This window comes from Brachionichthys hirsutus, unplaced genomic scaffold (assembly GCF_040956055.1).
Source record: "Brachionichthys hirsutus isolate HB-005 unplaced genomic scaffold, CSIRO-AGI_Bhir_v1 contig_1180, whole genome shotgun sequence".
In the NCBI taxonomy this organism is placed as follows: Eukaryota; Metazoa; Chordata; class Actinopteri; order Lophiiformes; family Brachionichthyidae; genus Brachionichthys; species Brachionichthys hirsutus.
Window position 1 is genome coordinate 1 of NW_027180734.1, and position 17964 is coordinate 17964.

A 17964-nucleotide genomic window follows, 5' to 3' on the forward strand; every position below is an offset into this window, starting at 1 on the left:
ATGATTCACCCAAACGGTGTTGCTAACGGTGCGTTTAAGGAACACGCATGTTCTTATTGTGTTCAGCCCCTGTTGCTCCGACCGAAATGTATGTCTGCAGTGGAAGACAGACGCGTTGCTGTCTGTCCCACTCCGGCCTCTGAGACGCTCTCTGAGCCAAACCCATGGAGCCACAGTCTGTCATTTCCCTCTGATTCTGAACCAGTGGTTCAGAATGCTTCAGGATGAAGGTGTGTTCGTCTGTGTGTTTCAGAGAGTGCGTTCGCCTTCATGCACACTCAACCGTTTCCCACCCCTAGCGCCACTGCATGCTGCTGGGGAGTTGTCCAATGAGGTCAAAGTAATCCACACTGGCGCCTGCTGCAGAGGCCTGCGGATCTCATTGGCCCATGCTGGACTTTATTGCATAAGGATTTTTGGACATCGTAAAAAGTCTGTGGTGTCTAATGTTTGTAGCAGACACCCCCACCTTTCTACCAACTCCTACCATTTAATGTTCTCCACCTCCAGTATTCCCTCCATTTATTATGGGTGTGGGCCAGCATATAGGTTGAACGCTCTTAATAGTTCCTTCCACTTATTTCACAGGACCAGTAGCATCTTTAGCTAATCTTGTTTTTCCTGATGTTCTTTTAGGTCATGAGGGAGGTTTGTGCCAATGGCAGTGTAGACCTGGATGGATCTAGATCTGGATCACCAGTACACAAACCTGAACTGGAAAAGGTAAACACGTTTTCTCACATACGTTTTGTGTAAATGTAATATTTAGGCAAATAAATATGCGTCATCGCCGACTCTATCCAAAGGCCTTGTGTTTCATTTGCACGTAAGGAAGGACCCAATAATATCCTGATTCTTAGATGTTGACATTTTGGCCTCTGTTGAATACATTCTGATCACCCAGAAGACTGCAGGAAAACAATGCATTATTGGGAAATATTGGTAGTACTGTATTGCAGTTTACAGTGGAGACACATGTGAGGCTGTTTAACCCTTTATTGCCAAACGTATCATATTTGATACACATGGCCTTTCGGGATTTTGAGACTTCTACTTCAGAAGTTAGATTCTTTTTTCTTTTTTTCGCAGAAAAAGCTGATAGATACAAGCCAACAAATGCATCTGCATTTTACATGAAAAAAATCTGGATTTAGCTAAATTTACATAAATTAGAGCACTTTTTTTTTTGACAAATTTGTCAGAAGGTTCCATTAAGACCTTATTTTCCAAAAAATAGAGTGTTCTGACAATGACTTCATGGTGCGGGCTTTAAAGGGTCAATGACAGTCCAGTCCAGGTAAATATAAGCCAGTCTAATTACCCACCTATAGGTTGTTGCAGATGCTGAAGGGATTCTACAGGACATTAGAATTTGTGCCTTGGTGTCTGTCAAAGGGGATTTCTTTTATTTATTTATTTTGGGGGGGGCGCGGGGAGTACAGTTTTGTTCACTGGTGTTGTGCATCTGTTCCTCTTTTTTTGTGTGATGTGGCTTCCCTGCCAGAAGGCGTCGTTTGACAAGCCGAGCTCTGATGGAGAGGCGAATCATGAGAATGGACACAATGAGTGCAAAGACCAAGGTGAGAGTCCACAGCGGCCACGCCCAAGTGATCCGTAAACTTTTACAATTTTATTTAAATGTCTGCCGTGGGATTTCTGGGGAACACCTTCGAGTTTAAAGGAGCGGCAGCAAAGACCATGAGGAAAGAGGTCGGTACGATAAACACGCTGATGTTACTGCAGAGGAAACGTCCTGGACCTTCATGGTTTCCCGCGCCAATAACATCCGTCTAAAGGTTACACACTAAGCTTCAAGTCGGGTTTGTTAGAACCCTGACGAGGCCAGAGCAGGGGATTTGGGGACAGCTGTTTAAAAACAAAGCCATTTTCATTTTCTCAGACAAGTGCTGAGTCCGAAGCGGAAATACCACGAAAGATATTAACTTCACATTTTCTGCATCATCACTCGTCGGATCGAACGTCCAAGGAGCGAGATCTGTGCACCTCATTTCCTTTTTATTTATGTCATGATCTCATGAACTCATCAATTACCTTTTGTATTTCATAGATACACATGTTCACACAGTTAAAGAAAAATATTTCCGCATACTTTAAATTCACCCTCAGTTGTCCCGGAAACATGAATTTAGTTGGGTGGAGAATCTTTAACTATATTTTGCACAGATTGCATTCATTTTGATGGAGTGCAAAAGATTAAGCAGCCTGTGGTGTTATTTGATGAACCACATCAGGGAGTCACATAATGCATCGTTTCTGGCACCTTTAATCAAGCTGCATGACTCATTACAGAATTATTTGGCTATAACTGATGTGGCTTCTTGAACGCAACAAAGATTTGTGTTTATCTATGACCTGGTTCTTATTCCTAAAGTGCTGCAGCTGTATTTCTCCCCATTAATCTCTCTCGTGAGTCAGAGGGGAATCTTAATAATAATGCATGAAACACAAAGATAGAATGGGTTTCGCACAGAGATGGTCTTCCCCTGCCCAACGGCAGAGAAATAGATCCTAATAATTGACAGTTTGTTTGCTCAGCAGGCAAACATCCTGTCGGAGCGACAGAATGGAGATCGAAATTAGAGAACAACCTACAGTTTCCTAAATGTCAAGGAGAGTCATTAGGGACGTCCCGATCAGGGCTTTATTGCCCCCGAGTCCAAGTCATTTGATTTTAAACCGATCCGATACGTCTATACCGGTAATACATTAAATAAAGACGAGTGAAAAACGGATCCAGGATGTCCCTTATTTTTTTATTTTAATCATTTTATTTCAACATTAACTCTTAAACAGAGCAGTTCTGTGGCGTAACTTGAACAGTCAAGTAATAAATAAAATACTTTTTTCACTTTGGACTTGGACTAGAGCAACAGGAAATGTGAAATGTGAATATTTAATAGACAGTCGAGTCCGCACGCTCGTGATCGGGCCCGATTTCCGATCACAAGATCGGATCGGGACATCCCTAATAGTGATATTTGAAATGATCCAAGCAGGAGTAAAAGAGCAATATTTTAAACATATTTCAAGAGTTGCATATATCCTGAAGCACGATATTAGAATAAGAACACTGATCAAAATTAGAGAACGCTGTCAGATGCCTCCCAGTTATTGGTGTTAATCTGGCCCCTATTTAACTTCCAGTTTCACAAATGCAAGAGAGAAGACGATGTAATGGGCAGTCGGTTCAGCACTAGCTGGAATGCCGGGCCAGTTCAGCGCTAAACAAGGTGATGATCTGTGTCGACGTTTCAGCGCGTTTGGACTGAAAGGCCGCTCTGCCGTGACCCAACCTCTCATTAGCAGAAAGACTCTGCAGCAAGCCTTTGCCGAGGAGCAGAGGACAGTGGACAGACAGCTGGTCCAAAGGTCACTTTGGTGATGAAAGCAAGTTCAATTGATTTGGGTCCAATGAACCCAATTGTTTGGCAACAAACTGGGGAAAGACTGACCGACTGAAAGTGGAGGAGGACGTGTGGCGGTGTGGGCCGTGTTTTCTACAGCAGCAGCCGGGCCTCTTATACGGCTCGTTGGTTGAGCGAATGCGAATGTTTACCAGAACAACATGTGCTTCCTTCCCTGCATTCACCGCCCAAGCTGCAGGACGATGCTCCCTGTCGCACGGCAAAACGGCGAAAGCAGCTCCTTGAAACTGAAAACGGTGAAATGATGAAATGGTCTGCCCCGAGTCCGAAAGCCAATATGGCCAAGAAAGCCACTGAAGTCACCGAACTGTGGAAGAGACTGACGGAAGAGTGGACCAAGACCACACCAGAACAGTGTGTGAGTCTAGTGCTGAAGGCCTTCAAAGCGAAGGCCTTCAAAGCGAAGGCCTTCAAAGCAAAGGCCTTCAAAGCAAAGGCCTGGCTCGTTGTGACGTTTCTGTGGCGGTATCTCTGAGGCCCGTGTCGTCAAACCGCTTCACCCCTGCTCAGACGGATATCTTCTGCCCACGTGAAACATTACTGACTAGTTAGTGACATAAATACCAAGAGTTCGTCCTCCATTGTTTCAGCTCGTTGGCCCTTTTCCTTCCGTGGCTGGTAACAAGAAGAGCTCATTTACTGGCGTTAAATTGACCTGATTAGAGTTTTCCTCTCCCGACGGGAACAACGGGAAGAATTCCTCCCGTTCCTCTCTGTGCGTCTGCGTTCCTCCGCAGCACTGCATTGTGTGTGATGCGTGTTTGGGAGGGAACTCGTGCCACAGAAATTGTGTCCAGACGGTGTCCTATTTCATTAAAGCTGTGGCCACGGCGACGGTCACATCATATCTGGAGGGAAATGCAATGAGGAAAGAAATGTTGAACTAAAGGTTAATGAAGAGAGCCAAAAAGAATGGAAGAGTGGAGGAGAGAGAGTTTGGATGACTGTTCATTAGAGGTCAACAGCGCTGCGCTGCTTCCGGCTGTGTGTCTGCTGGTTACTATCAGGATTCGTGTCACGTTGAGCCACTCCAGTGTTCAGAAACCCGACGCGATGACATCAGAGAGGAGGAATCCGACGGTCCTCTATTGTCTCTTCCTTATAAGCTTATAGTTAATCAATACAGCAATCAATATGCTGTCATAGGCCAGCACTGGTGGCTTAACCTCCTATTACACACTAAGCTCCTCCCTCTCACTCTGGTTATTCATGTTATAAATATGTCAGTGATCTCTCTCTCTCTTCCTGTAGTCTTGTGCTCTCTCTCCCTCTGTTTGTCTCTCTTTCTGTCTCTGTCTGCAGGTCCTTCTGTCCGTGGTGCTGCAGAACCTGGACCTGTGTCCCTCAACACTGATGTCCCTATCGCTAGCATTAGCATTTATAGCTTTATATAGCAGATCTTTAGTCAGTATCTTGTTCAGCAGCCTAAATGTTACATTTTGTTTTTGTCTGCTCCTGATCTCTTTCTCTCTCTCTCTCTCTCTCTCTATCAAACCAGCCGGTCCAGACAGATGGCCGTCCACTATGAGTTTTAGGTTCTGTCCAAGGTTTCTGTCTGTTAAAGGGAAGTTTTTTATTGCCTCCGTTGCCAAAGTGCTTGCTCTTGTGGGTCAAGTTGGGTTCTGTCTTTCCCTGCTAATCCTGTAAAGTGCCTTGAGATAACTTCCTGGTGCTAGAGAAATAAAACTGAATTGAATTCCCTTTTCGTCCTTCCATTTTTACGCTTTTATTCTCCCTCGTGTTTGAACACACCACAGAACACAGCATGTAAAAAAAAAAAAAGAGCCAATCAGAAGCTCCGTCTCTCATTTAGAGACAGAATAGCACAGGGACGGGGGTGTGTCCTCTCAAGACCAGGCTTTACTCTCCTTCCAGCAGAACGTGCGCAGTCATTTCTCTCTCTCCGGGTAGGAACTAGGCCAGCTGAACTTGGCCCCCTCAGACTAGTTGGGTTGCTGGGATTGCAGACTGAGTTTAATTCACCAACCCACAAGGGCCTGACTAAACCCGGTGCAATTTGGGTTGAACTCGGGGCTGCTTAAAGCAGAGTCTCGGGTTTCTCTTCTCTTTCTGAAAGCTTTACAAAAGCATCCAAACATCCTCTCTCAGTGAGGATGCATGTGAAGATAATGGGGGGGGGGGGGGGTGTAGAGCACATGAACGCTGCAGGGGTCCTCCTCACACACGCGTTAGATGAATTGCCTGTGCTTAAACTCACCGTCATTGCTGTGTCTGCCTCAGGAAAAGGAAAGAAGAACTCAAAGTCGGAGCAGAAGACTGGGACGGTGGGGAAGGGAGCAGGCAAGAAGATAACAAAGATCATCGGGCTGGGAAAGAAGAAGCCATCAACAGATGAGCAGACCTCTTCAGCAGAGGAAGACGTGCCCACATGTGGTAGGACGTCCCTTAGAGCGCTACAAACACCCTAAGGAGCAATGTGTCGTCGCCCCGCGGCCGCCCCGCCTTCCTATCGCTCTCCCACTGATGACTTTCTTCTTCAGTGGGATCTTCTGTGCTGCTGGGCATGAATAAGATCTTCCTCATGCCTTCTTTCCGTTTGAATGCAGGTTACCTGAATGTGTTGTCCAACAACCGCTGGCGGGAGCGCTGGTGTACCTTGAGAGACAACCAGCTGCTCCTCCACAAAGACCGGGACGATCTGAAGAGCCACGTCGCCTCGCTGCCCCTGCGAGGCTGCGAGGTCAGCCCCGGCCTCGACCACAAACACCCGTTTGCCTTCCGCCTCCTTCGCAACGGCCAGGAGGTCGCCGTGCTGGAGGTGAGGCCGCATGAGAGGAGATGTTTTTCTGCTTAAACCACAGTCACACCAGAGCAAGTAAACGCTGCTCGTCGTGTTTTCCTCCGTTCCTTTCCCCCGATGTGGTGAAACATCCCCTCCACTCGACACCAAGCATTTCATGCTGCTGGTGTAAAACAACTTCCTCCATTGGCTGTTTGGTTTCTATCCTCTGTCAGGCCACTCCATTTCTTTTCCCATTAAATTCATGACTGAGCCTTTGGAGGAGGACATTTGTACGGGTGGATGGAATTAAGATGTGTGTGGTTAATGAAGATGGGGGTCTGAGTCAGCTGAGGGGGGGGACCTTCTTTTACCAAAAGATTACCTCTTTGGCACAAGAAACTCTATTATGATAAACTCACTTTTCCCATGTTTCTACACTATTCTAAACATCAAAATAAACCATCCAGTCAATCCTTTGCAGTTTGCGTAGTTCTGTAATCACCTCCTGAAACACGTCTGGAAGAACTCGCGCCCCTTCTGATGTCAGAAGGAGCAAATGTGCACAGAATTTGCGTGCACGTGCGTCCCCGTGTCTGCGTTCTTCCCGTCCACGCTCTTTGGTATTTTCCCAGCATAAAGTTTATTTTTGGTGATAATGTTCCGGGTGAAAATGGGCAAACATGTTTTAGTGTGTGGTAAACACTTTGAACGAGATGCTTTATGGAGCGGGAGAGAGACAGAGACATCCTCCTGAGACCCAGCCAGTTAGCATGTCCTCTGTAGTGGACATTTGTCCATTACAGAGGACCACATACTGAAGGCTATTAAATAAACTCCATGTTTTTCCTCCAGGCATCTTCGTCTGAGATGATGGGCCGCTGGTTGGGCGTCTTGTTGGCGGAGACGGGCTCCACCGCCGACCCAGCCACCCTGCATTACGACTACATCGACGTCGAGACCACCGCCAACGTCATCCAGCTGGCTAAGCAGTCTTTCTGGTGAAGGATACACGCATACTTTTAGGGAAATGCAAACTTAGCAACAGTTCACCAAATGTTTATAGATCATTTCCCGCTTTAGTGGCTCGGGCCAACTAAGGTCGCTTTCACACTGCACCAAGAGGACTCGGTTCGATCGGGAGCAAATCGTTGCATTTCTAATTAGTTGAAAGGTCTGCGTTCACACTGTGATTTACTCGCAAAGCGAAATTTCGGAGCAGCGTCACGTGGCTGAAAGGGGCGCTCGTCGATTGGACGAAGGGGAAGGGGAAGTCCCGCCCTCTCCTTGTTTTGGTTTGGAGTGTTGGAAGCTCATTTTGTTCTGTCCAGCATCATAAATGTTACACAACGCTAGTCGTTTTTAACAAAGACTAGTGTTTGTCTGTGTTTTGCACATTTATATATATTTTCACTACCGTTCACTTTGAAATGTCTTTATTTTTTAAAGAAAAGCACTATTTTTTTTTCAATAAACTCATCATAAATACTCTCTATACATTGCTAACGGTAAACGACTATTCTCGCTGCACATGTCCGGTTTCTGGTGCAACACCTACGTGGGTGTATGGAGGCCCGTTCCCAGCATCACTCCAGCGTTCTAACGGTACGTTGTGTTTGCTCATTACATCAGAAAGCTGATGATGAGGAGAAAACCCTGCAACCACGTTAGCACAGCTGGAAACAGTTCAGCTGCTCAGAGAAGCTAAAGAACTGAACCTTCCTTTGTGTGGGTGTGAGCCCAAACTGTGGAACGGTAGTGTGTGTGTATTTATATATGAAATAATCGAGCCAAGATCCTGAGGGACTTCCAGATCCAGAGAGACAAACTGGTGATGTCCAACCAGCCTGACATAGTGGTGGTGGTGGTGGATAAACATCAGAAGATCCTGCACAGAACCCTCCAGCTCCAAGGCCTCTGGTAGAGGAGCCGAGCTTGAAGGAGACACCAGGGGGGCGAGATGATTAAAAAAATAAAAACATTGTATGTATATATGAATAATCTTGATGTTTTACTCCTCACAGTTTCACCAGTAAGCGTGCCCTCTCTCCTAACCCGTACCTGGACAATCCAGTTAATGGTTACGCCTGCCCCACTGGTTTGGCTCTGCATTATGACGACGTGCCCATCAATGGAACGGTAAGTCAGATGAACGACAGGCAGAGGAAGAGAGAACGACTTGAGCCGTAATGTGCAACACGCTCTTATTTACGGAACAGCCGTTTGTTTTCTCAAAATCTCAACAGCAAATGTGCTTTAAAAAGTCTGAAACACAACGACGACGACAACAACATAACAATCACACCCACCCCCTGTTATGAGTCGGCTTTATCCATCTTCTGGGTCACAGGTGTTGCTGGATCCGATCCCGGCGAGACGCGGGGTAAAGCTCTCAATCAACGGGGGATTTGTTTAACGACAAAGCCGTTTAGCGACAGGGTCTTCGGAACGTAACTCCGTCGTTAAGTGAAGACCAGCTGGACCGCTGTCTGTCCCTTTCCACGTTGATATCCCCACCGTGTTATGAACTAAATATCTTCTCTCCTCTTCTCATCTTTGGATTTTCTTTTCAAATCCATGTCCTTAGTTGTCATCTTTGTTTTTCCAGGTTAGAGATGCTCTATTTGTTGTTTATTTTTTAATGGGACAAGCAGGCGTTACTTGGGCGGAACGGCCCCCTCTGGGACCCCACCTTCGTCTCATTCACGATATTCAGAAAGTGAGCGAGCGAATCGGGTGGAGAGCATTTTCTGTGGTTTCACCCACGATGCCTACCAAGAGGAAATGATCTCTTCTCCTCCTCATTTACAGAATCACGGTGCAGCATAATATACTTACAGTCATTTAACACGGACCGACTTACAACCAAGTCAAAACCCTCTGATCAAATCGTGGTCGACAAACCCCCTGCAGGTTTGCGTCATGACCAGTCACCTGCCTCGTAAAAGAAGTATACTTTGAACTGCCGAAGAGAGATAAGGTGACCTTGTCCAGTATCACTTCCTCCGGTTGAAGGACGGGGATGAGGAAAAGACAGGAGGCGGATATGAAGATGCTGAGGTTCTCCTTGGGAGGGACCAGGTTGGACAGGATTAGAAATGAGACAATAAGAGGGACAGTGAAGGTTAGACGTTTTGGAGACAAGGTCAGAGAGACCAGACTTTGATGTTTTGGACATGTCCAGAGGAGAGACAGGGACTATATCGGTAGAAGGATGCTGAGGATGGAACTGCCAGGGAACAGGACTAGAGGACGACCCAGGAGAAGATACATGGACGTAGTGAGGGAGGACATGAGAGTGGCTGGTGTTGGGGAGGACGATGCAAAAGACAGGGTGAAGTGGAGACGGTTGGTTTGCTGTGGCGTCCCCTAACGGGACAAGAAGACAGTACAGTAGTAGAAGGTCATCAGGGGGTGTCTTATGCTCTGTGGGGGGAGATGGTGAGCTTCAAATGTTAAAGTGGTTGTATTTGTAACTTTCTTTGCAATTGCTTCGTAAAAGGATTTTTAATTCTCTCCTCTCCTCTTGAATCCTAACTACCGGTAACTCTAACCCTTTCCTCTCTAACTCTAACCCTTTCCTCTCTAACCCTTTCCTCTCTAACCCTTTCCTCTCTAACCCTTTCCTCTCTAACTCTAACCCTTTTCTCTCTAACCCTTTCCTCTCTAACCCTAACCCTTTCCTCTCTAACCCTTTCCTCTCTACTTGCTCGCATGTCCAGTCTAACCCAAAGGACCCAGTGGTGCCATACTCCAGTCCCAACAGAAGGGGGCGACAGCTGAAAGATGAGGTTCATGACGAGAACGCTGACCTCTATGACAACCTGCCTCCATCCAAGCCGGCTGCTGGCGATCCTCCCAAGGCTTCCTCTTTCTTCACCGCTAACACTTGCTGTAAAACCCCTGTCTCTAAAGTCTCCTCTAAGTTCCTCTCTGCTGATGCTAAAACTAAAGCCTCTGCTCAGGTGACTAACACGCGACTGCCTCTGTCTGTGGGTAATTCTTTGGATTTTCAGAGCAGCAAAAGGGTCTGAGTTTAATCATCCATGAATGTAAGAATTTTAAGGCTGCGTTTTATAATTGTATCAACAGCAGAAAAACATCTGTGTTTTATTAGCTTATAAAGATGTTTCATGTGGTCACCAACTTTTACAGGCAAATATCAAATTGTATCAACATTGCATGAAACATTTTGAATTTGTCTCATAAAATTGATCACATTTAGGATATATCTGAAAAAACACTCAAAAGTATCTCTTCTCTCTCTTTAAAATGTAAGATAGTCGTGAACAGCTGCATCAGCTGATTTTTTTCACTGCTGAGGGGTGAAAGGGGCACGATTTCGACGTGCAACATATAACATAAAAGAGCAACAAATAACAAACAAATAATAAAATGCCAAACTTCGGCGCTATGCTGGGGTATGCAGTAAAAAAGTTAAAAAAGTATACAAGAAAACCGCAAAAACAGCAGAATCAAAATGGATCCACGATCAGTGGTAGCAAATTATTATTAATAATTCTGTATCAGCCTCACGCCCACTTCATAACCGCTTCCTGCCATTTGCGCTGCATGATTGTCTTGTTTTTTGCTGCTGTGGATCCCCCCCCTCCCCCCCCCCCCCGAGGGAATACCTGGCTGCACTATAGTGACCGGATTTTCCATTTCTTAGCATTTTGTAGTGTACGTTCGTCCGCTGCTTTCTAACGACTTTGAGCTGTGTGTGTAATTTATATTTTTTATAGCCCTGGATACATGGCCACATAAGTCACCATTTAGTGCCGTATGGAGCTCCGCCTCCTGCCCTCCGTCCCCTTGATGTGTGTGCTCTGTGTGGCGTGGCCAAGGGGTGTTAACATCGCCTCCAGACCGCAGAGCGCCAGCACACTATAAGAAGTAGATTTAGAGGTGTGCAATCATACTGTCGGCCGCTCTGCAGAACCAGGGTTCATTTTAAAATGATCTTACTTTTAGAAAGTCAAACCCAAAGTTTTGTTTCTAGCTAAAATATATATATATATGTTCTGCTCCGCTTCATGTTTCTCATATATATATATATATATATACCTTAAAAACGGAGAAAAAAAACAAGAATTTTAAAGAAAGTGAATGGAAGTTTTTTCACGTATATCTTCATTCTCATTAAAGGCAATGTCAGATTAAACTGCACCAAATTCCATCTATGATTGTTTTTGATATAAGTGTGTGTGTGTAGAGTATGTACAGAACAGGGTAAAGTTAAAAGTGTCCCTCCTCCTTGTCCTTCACTGGTCAGCTGAAAGGAAAGAAAGGATCTACAGCCAATGGGATCACCAGTCAGAAGGCTGAGCCAAAGAGCCAGTCCAAGAAGAATGGGGTGAAACTGATGAACGGGACAGCGTCTCTGAAACGCAACAATTCCGGTAAGTCGTAGTCGTAAACGGAACTTGTGACCTGATTCTGTATTTGATAAATGAAGTGAAAGATGGTGTCATCTGAAAGAATACAATTTCAGTCACAAAGTCTGAATCTATCTCATGGTAGATTTGTTATTATTATTTTTTCATGTATTTATTTATTTCTTTATGGTGCTTTAGTTTTAATTGTTTTTACAAATCTTTGCAGGCACTTTTGAGGCCTGTTGGCTTTTGTGAGTCAGTTACAATCTTGCCTAACAGAAGAGAGTCCATGGGGGGTTAAATCGGAGTTGAAATGGCATCAGAATAATAAGCTCTGAGTGTCATCCACCGCTTCCAGTGAGCATTCAGACAACGCGTCTGGCCCGGCCTCACCGCTGCTGATTGCTTCCTAGCAGAACCCGACTCCACAGCAATTCAGAAAATGCAGAAAATTACAGTTGGTTTAAGTAGGGGGGGGGTAAATAATTCAAAAAGCTAGAACGTATCCTTCCCTCTAGATGAGCTGTGTGACACAAGTGGGCCACACTTGAACCTGCCACCAGTGGGGGGGGGGGGGGGCAGTGAAGGCCGGGTCGCTGGGAGCGAGTGGAATGTGGTCGCGTTAATCCTCGTGGGTTAGAACAGCGTTTCGCAATTATTTTCTGCTACGCCCCCCCAAGGAAGAAAAAAACATTTTGCACCACCACCACCACCCCCGCCCCCTAAATATAGTATAAATAATATCATTTGCCAATAAAATTGTTCCGTTTACCTCTGCATAACATTGTATTTTTATTAGCAATAAAGAAAACAGAACGGTGTAACGGTTCACGGGGTGTAACGGTTCACCGGGTGTAACGGTTCACCGGGTGTAACGGTTCACGCGGTGTAACGGTTCACCGGGTGTAACGGTTCACCGGGTGTAACGGTTCACCGGGTGTAACGGTTCACGCGGTGTAACGGTTCACGGGGTGTAACGGTTCACCGGGTGTAACAGTTCACCGGGTGTAACGGTTCACGCGGTGTAACGGTTCACGGGGTGTAACGGTTCACCGGGTGTAACGGTTCACCGGGTGTAACGGTTCACGCGGTGTAACGGTTCACGGGGTGTAACGGTTCACCGGGTGTAACGGTTCACCGGGTGTAACGGTTCACGCGGTGTAACGGTTCACGGGGTGTAACGGTTCACCGGGTGTAACAGTTCACCGGGTGTAACGGTTCACGCGGTGTAACGGTTCACCGGGTGTAACGGTTCACCGGGTGTAACTTTCGTTCACGCGGTGCAACTTACAACAAATAATAACTTTATTAACATTGTTTTTAATTTGCCTGAAATTAAAATAAATGCATTAAATCCTTATTTAATCTACAAACATTTTTTTTTAAATTGAACCATTTGATACTGAAAAATAAAATAAAACAAAAAGATTATAAATTAAAACTGACTCAGGAGCACAATATATATATTTATTTTAACTTGCTCGTCTCCCTCCGTCGTCACCGTGAAGCTACGCGCTACGCCCGCTTCGTCATATTTCCTCGTCTTAGCTTCCGGTTGTCTCGCTACCTCCGTCTGGCTCCGCCTCTCTTTTCATGTTAAATATGTTTCCATGTCGTCTCTTGAGGGGTTTGTTCGTTCACCGACTGCTCGTTACGTCATAACTCCCGCTCTTTGCTGTGTGCGCGGAGAAAAAGTGAACAATCGCCACAGAGCCAATACTCCCTGCATGCACTCTGACAATGAGCGCGCCACTGCCACCTACTGTAGTGGATGTGCAATTACACTTTAGTCTAGTACACAAGCAAAAGAAAAGAATGCTCCTCGGAGGGTTATACGCGGGAGATCATGTCTCACCAGCGCCGGGATCGTCCGTGCCTCCTTTTTCCACGGGTTGGTTTGAGGTCTTGTCCTTTTTGTCCTTGTCCCAGGGTTGAGATTAGGGTAGTCACTAGTCAAATGTAGGTAGGCTGTAAACACCCTTTACCTGCAGGTCGGGTTTCACACCAACGACCGGCTATCGTGTTCATCGCAGTTCAGTGCAGGCATCAGAATCATTCTGATGTGGATGCTGGAAGTAGGAAGAGAAGTTTGCTCGTGACTCCACATCAGTCTCGTGTCTCCGGGTCCAACTCACCTAACCTTTGTCTCGCAGACGCCGAGCAGTGCAAGTACGGCAAGAACCGCGTGGAGGCCGATGCCAAACGGCTACTGTCCAAGGAGGACGAGCTCATGAAGAAGAAGCAGGAGATCAGGAACCACCTGACCCAGCTGAAGAAGGAGCGAAGGGACCTGCGCGCGGCCGTGGAAGCCGCTGCTGGTAAGAGGACGAGTTCAAAGGTTCTGTCCAAGAAACGCAGTGAAGAAAGCTTCACTCAACGCGACGGAGTAAAGCGGCTTCTCTCCCAACACTAGGGAAGCGTTCGCACGCCGCACTGTCAGAGCGACTGAAGAAGCTGGAGGAGGACTGCAAGCAGAAGGAGGAGGAGCGAGTGAACCTGGAGCTGGAGCTGACTGAAGTTAAGGAGAGCCTGAAGAAAGCCCTGAGCGGTGGGGTCACGCTGGGCCTCACCATTGAACCGAAAGCTGGATCATCCGGGCTCCCGGTCAGGACCCTGGTGCTGGTAATCCCACCGTCGGTGCCGCGCGCCATCGCTCATTTCCCCCTCCTGGCCGTTTGTGTGCAGTCTCCGGCGGCGTTGCGTCGGACCCAGGAGGCGTCTCCCTTCTCCGGCGGTGACACCAGTGACACGGAGTCGTGCTCCCTGCCAGTCAACAGCGCCTCGCTGCTCCGCCGGCAGCAAGGCATCCAGAAGCCCGCCACGGTCCGAGGACACGTCCTCAGGAAGGCCAAGGTCAGGGCTCGCACAAATGGCACGCCAAGGGGCACGGTGAAAGGAACAGCTCTCCCCATTGGCCACTCACTCCGCGGAGGCGTGGCCAATGTTTTTAGTCCGCAAAACATTTTCTGCTTCAACACAGCCTTCTCCGAAAAAAAATAATAATTATAATATATACAGGCTGTTGCTGCTAAGTGTTCAACGTTTACAGTTTTAACTTTGTTTACTTATAATTTTATTAAGATTTTTAAATTGGTACAATATAATAGTTTTTAAAAACTCAGATTCTCGTTTATTTGAAATGTCATCCGAATGGGTCGCTTTTATTTATTTATATAAGTTCTATTGTTTGCATTTTTAAAAAGAAAAGCATTTTAAGTACTTTTTTCTGCCTTTTTTTGTACCGAAAATTAACCCGAAATGACATTTTATTGTACCGTTACCCCCGTAATTAACACTGGCTGCGTTTACATGGACACATTTAATCAGATTGAAAGCCTGATCGGAATAAAAATGCTTCATGTACCCACCCAAATCGGAATAGTCTGACCCGATCAAGGTCAATCCGATCATAATTTTAATCCGAACTCTGATCGGATTATAGATATTTGGTTTAAATAAATTTGCTTTTCACTTTTATCGACTGTGTTTGCGTATTTCGCTGAGTGATCACAGATGCCGGCGTCTGAATGGAACCATTTCCTGTGTGTTTGTTGCAGGAGTGGGAGCAGAAGAGCGGCACATGAAGGCCTCACCTCTGCCGGAGCTTCTGGCCTTTTCTCCTTTGAAGAACTTGTGTATATATTTATTTAAAACTGCCCGTGCAGTGGGTTGAGGAGGACACAAGCATTAGCATTCACGTGAACAAACAACGGCTTTCAGACGTAACCTTTATTAACCCTTTCAGCATGCTACGTTTGCCGCCCGTGTCGCCCGCTGTACTCGTCATCTTCTCGCTACCGCCTCCTTTTCTCCTTTCATTCAAATCTTTTCTGGCAGATTGACCCCGATTTTGGTTCGGAAAATGAAAGGTCAAGTATTTATTTGTAAATGTTTAAGGGAAATACTAGCATCCCTTTATTTATTTTTGTCATATTTAACGTTTTTTGTCGGTGCTCTACACAATCCAATCGTCTCAATAGATCGCGTTCATCGCCGTCAGCGAACGAAACACCCCAAAGATTCAACCATCGTCGGTTGAAGTTTAGTAGAACATTTAAAACAGTGTTTAACCCCTTGAGTCCCGATGGCAAGGCGCCAGACCGCCATTACGGCCGTGGCTCTGGCACCACCTGCTGGGCAAAGCAAGTCTCTGCGACCGGACGACGCCGTTGGGACTCAGGGAGCTAAACTACAAGAGAACATAAACAAGATTTTCTTTTGTTGTTTTCTGCTGTTTTCCTCCTTTGCCCAGAAATATTTCGCGGTTGAAGGACCTTTGAGCGAATTGTTCCTTTAATTGTCTCGGTAGTCGTGACACCCAGAAGCGGAAGGCCAGTGGAGCTCAAATGGACCCCCCCCCCCCCCCCCCAAAAAAAAATCAATGCGTTAATCTGTGTTGATGCGACACATCGACATGTTCAGCTGAAGATGTATTTATCTGCTGTTTTTCTAAATCATGACGAACATCCACTGGAGAACTTTGATGTGACCTTTCATGCAGTTTGAAGGACTGTCTGCAGATAATCAGTTTATTATATCAGGAGTACTTCTAAAATACTTCAGTTGCGTTTTCCTACCTTTTAAGAAGGAACATTTCCTGCAGAGCCCACGGACATCCACAGCCAGACTCTTTATTACTCTTATATGATTCAGGGGGGGCAGCTGTCATTGGTGCCTGCACAAAAAGACTGTTTCTAGCGGAGCTCAAACCGTAAAGCCCAACCTAACAGAAAGGATTATGTTAATGAGCTCGTCACCGTGTCCAGCAGAAAGGAAATCACTTTCGTCTGTCCCAGAAGGACGTTTGGTTTCTGACAGCCGTGGAATGTTCAATGAAAAGTCAAACGGTACGAGACGAGGTGTTTATTAGGAATAACGCTAAAGTAAAGTAAAATACGCACCTGCAGGTATTTAAGGAAATGGTTTCTATGAACCTACTGCGAGTGGAATGATTGTGCTTGATTAAAGAGTCCCTTGGGCTTCTGATTAGTGGCTACAGCAGGACTGGAGCTGGGCGTGGCTGTTCATGGAAAGCCGGGAGGGGCAGCTTGAGGCGTGGTCAGTCTTAGATTTGGCGCTCGGCGTTGGAATTCGCTGAAACCTCAACTGATGGGACTGACGTTACTCCCTCGTCCAGATCCTCTGATCACACCACTGGTTTACTGTAGCCCTGTGATCTGTGTGTGTGTGTGTGTGTGTGTGTGTGTGTGTGTGCGCGCTCAAACATCTCCAAGGCACATTCCAAACCCATCGCCAATACACTGACTGAAATAGAGGCTGCATACTCAAATTGCTGTGCGTTCTACTAGATCAAAGACTGCAACTTTCATTTTCAACCTGCTTCTCTCTCACACACACACACACTTTCTCTCTCTCACACACACACACACACACACTTCCGTCACCTTTCCTTGGTGCTTTTAACAGCTTGGTGTTCCCTTTATGCACGCTTGCTGCCGTACTGGGATTGCTAACGACAGTAGGGTCACCGTGTCCACTTTGGATCTCGTACAACCGCTCCTCAACTTTGTAAATATCTTCCGACACCCTCCTGATTCCAAGCAGACGTCCCCACTAGCTCAAGCGCAGGTAGCGTGTTAGCATGCAGACATGGGCTTCCTGTGCATGTCCAAATATGAGTTCTTGTTGAGCAGCGTGTGTGATGTCACTAAATGTGAACCTGCTGCATAGCCAGGCTTTGTGGAAGGGGCGGGGCTGGGGGTGGGGCGGGGTTCAGACTCACACGTCAGTGTTGCTTTTTGCACCTCATACATTTTCTACTGTTGTATTCTCTGACAGTCTCCACCTCGGTGACAGGCATCCTGTACATACAATAATAAACCTCCCGACAACCTCTCTCAGCAACCTCGTGCTTTTTTTGTACGTGTTCTTCTGCTTTTACACAGAAAGCTTACCAAAAAAGCTTTCGGCATTTTTAACAGTAGCACAGACTGACTCGAGCAAAAAGCGTGCCTGCATCTTTGCCAGCGTCAAACGACTTTACAAACGTCGTTTCAGGCGGTCGAGTTTTTGCGACTCTTGTTCTGGAAGCAAATAAACATCAAACATCTTTTTAAACAGTTACAAGGTGCGGCAGAATCCAGCAACGCAGTAACGTTAGCCACGAAGCACTCCATCCCCCTGAGCAGCAGCTGAGAAGCAACTGGAGACGGTGGTGGATGAATCCGCTGGGAGTGATGAGGCTGAGGAAATGATGACAACATGACAGGCTGACAATGAAGGCGCCTACAATCAGGCTCTGGTTGTGGTTGGATGGAACATAACAGTAATATTTAAATGCATGATTTGTTGGTAATTCAGTAATTTAACAATAATTCCTATTTCATTATTAAACCGAACTACCGAGGCGAGTGACAAGAAAAATGTTCTTGTTGATTTT

General features: G+C 46.2%; 1 protein-coding gene across 1 annotated transcript; it reads left to right on the forward strand.

Annotated features, from left to right (window-relative positions):
- Positions 1-636: 636 nt before the first annotated feature.
- LOC137916591 (actin filament-associated protein 1-like) lies at positions 637-15887 on the forward strand (the record flags this gene model as incomplete). Its single annotated transcript, XM_068759585.1, has 12 exons — positions 637-723; positions 1505-1580; positions 5688-5840; positions 6014-6225; positions 7042-7187; positions 8211-8325; positions 9921-10151; positions 11462-11588; positions 13718-13882; positions 13978-14168; positions 14250-14417; positions 15122-15887. Coding segments are annotated over 12 exons (1698 nt in total), but the record flags the coding sequence as incomplete, so codon positions are not given.
- Positions 15888-17964: the final 2077 nt, after the last annotated feature.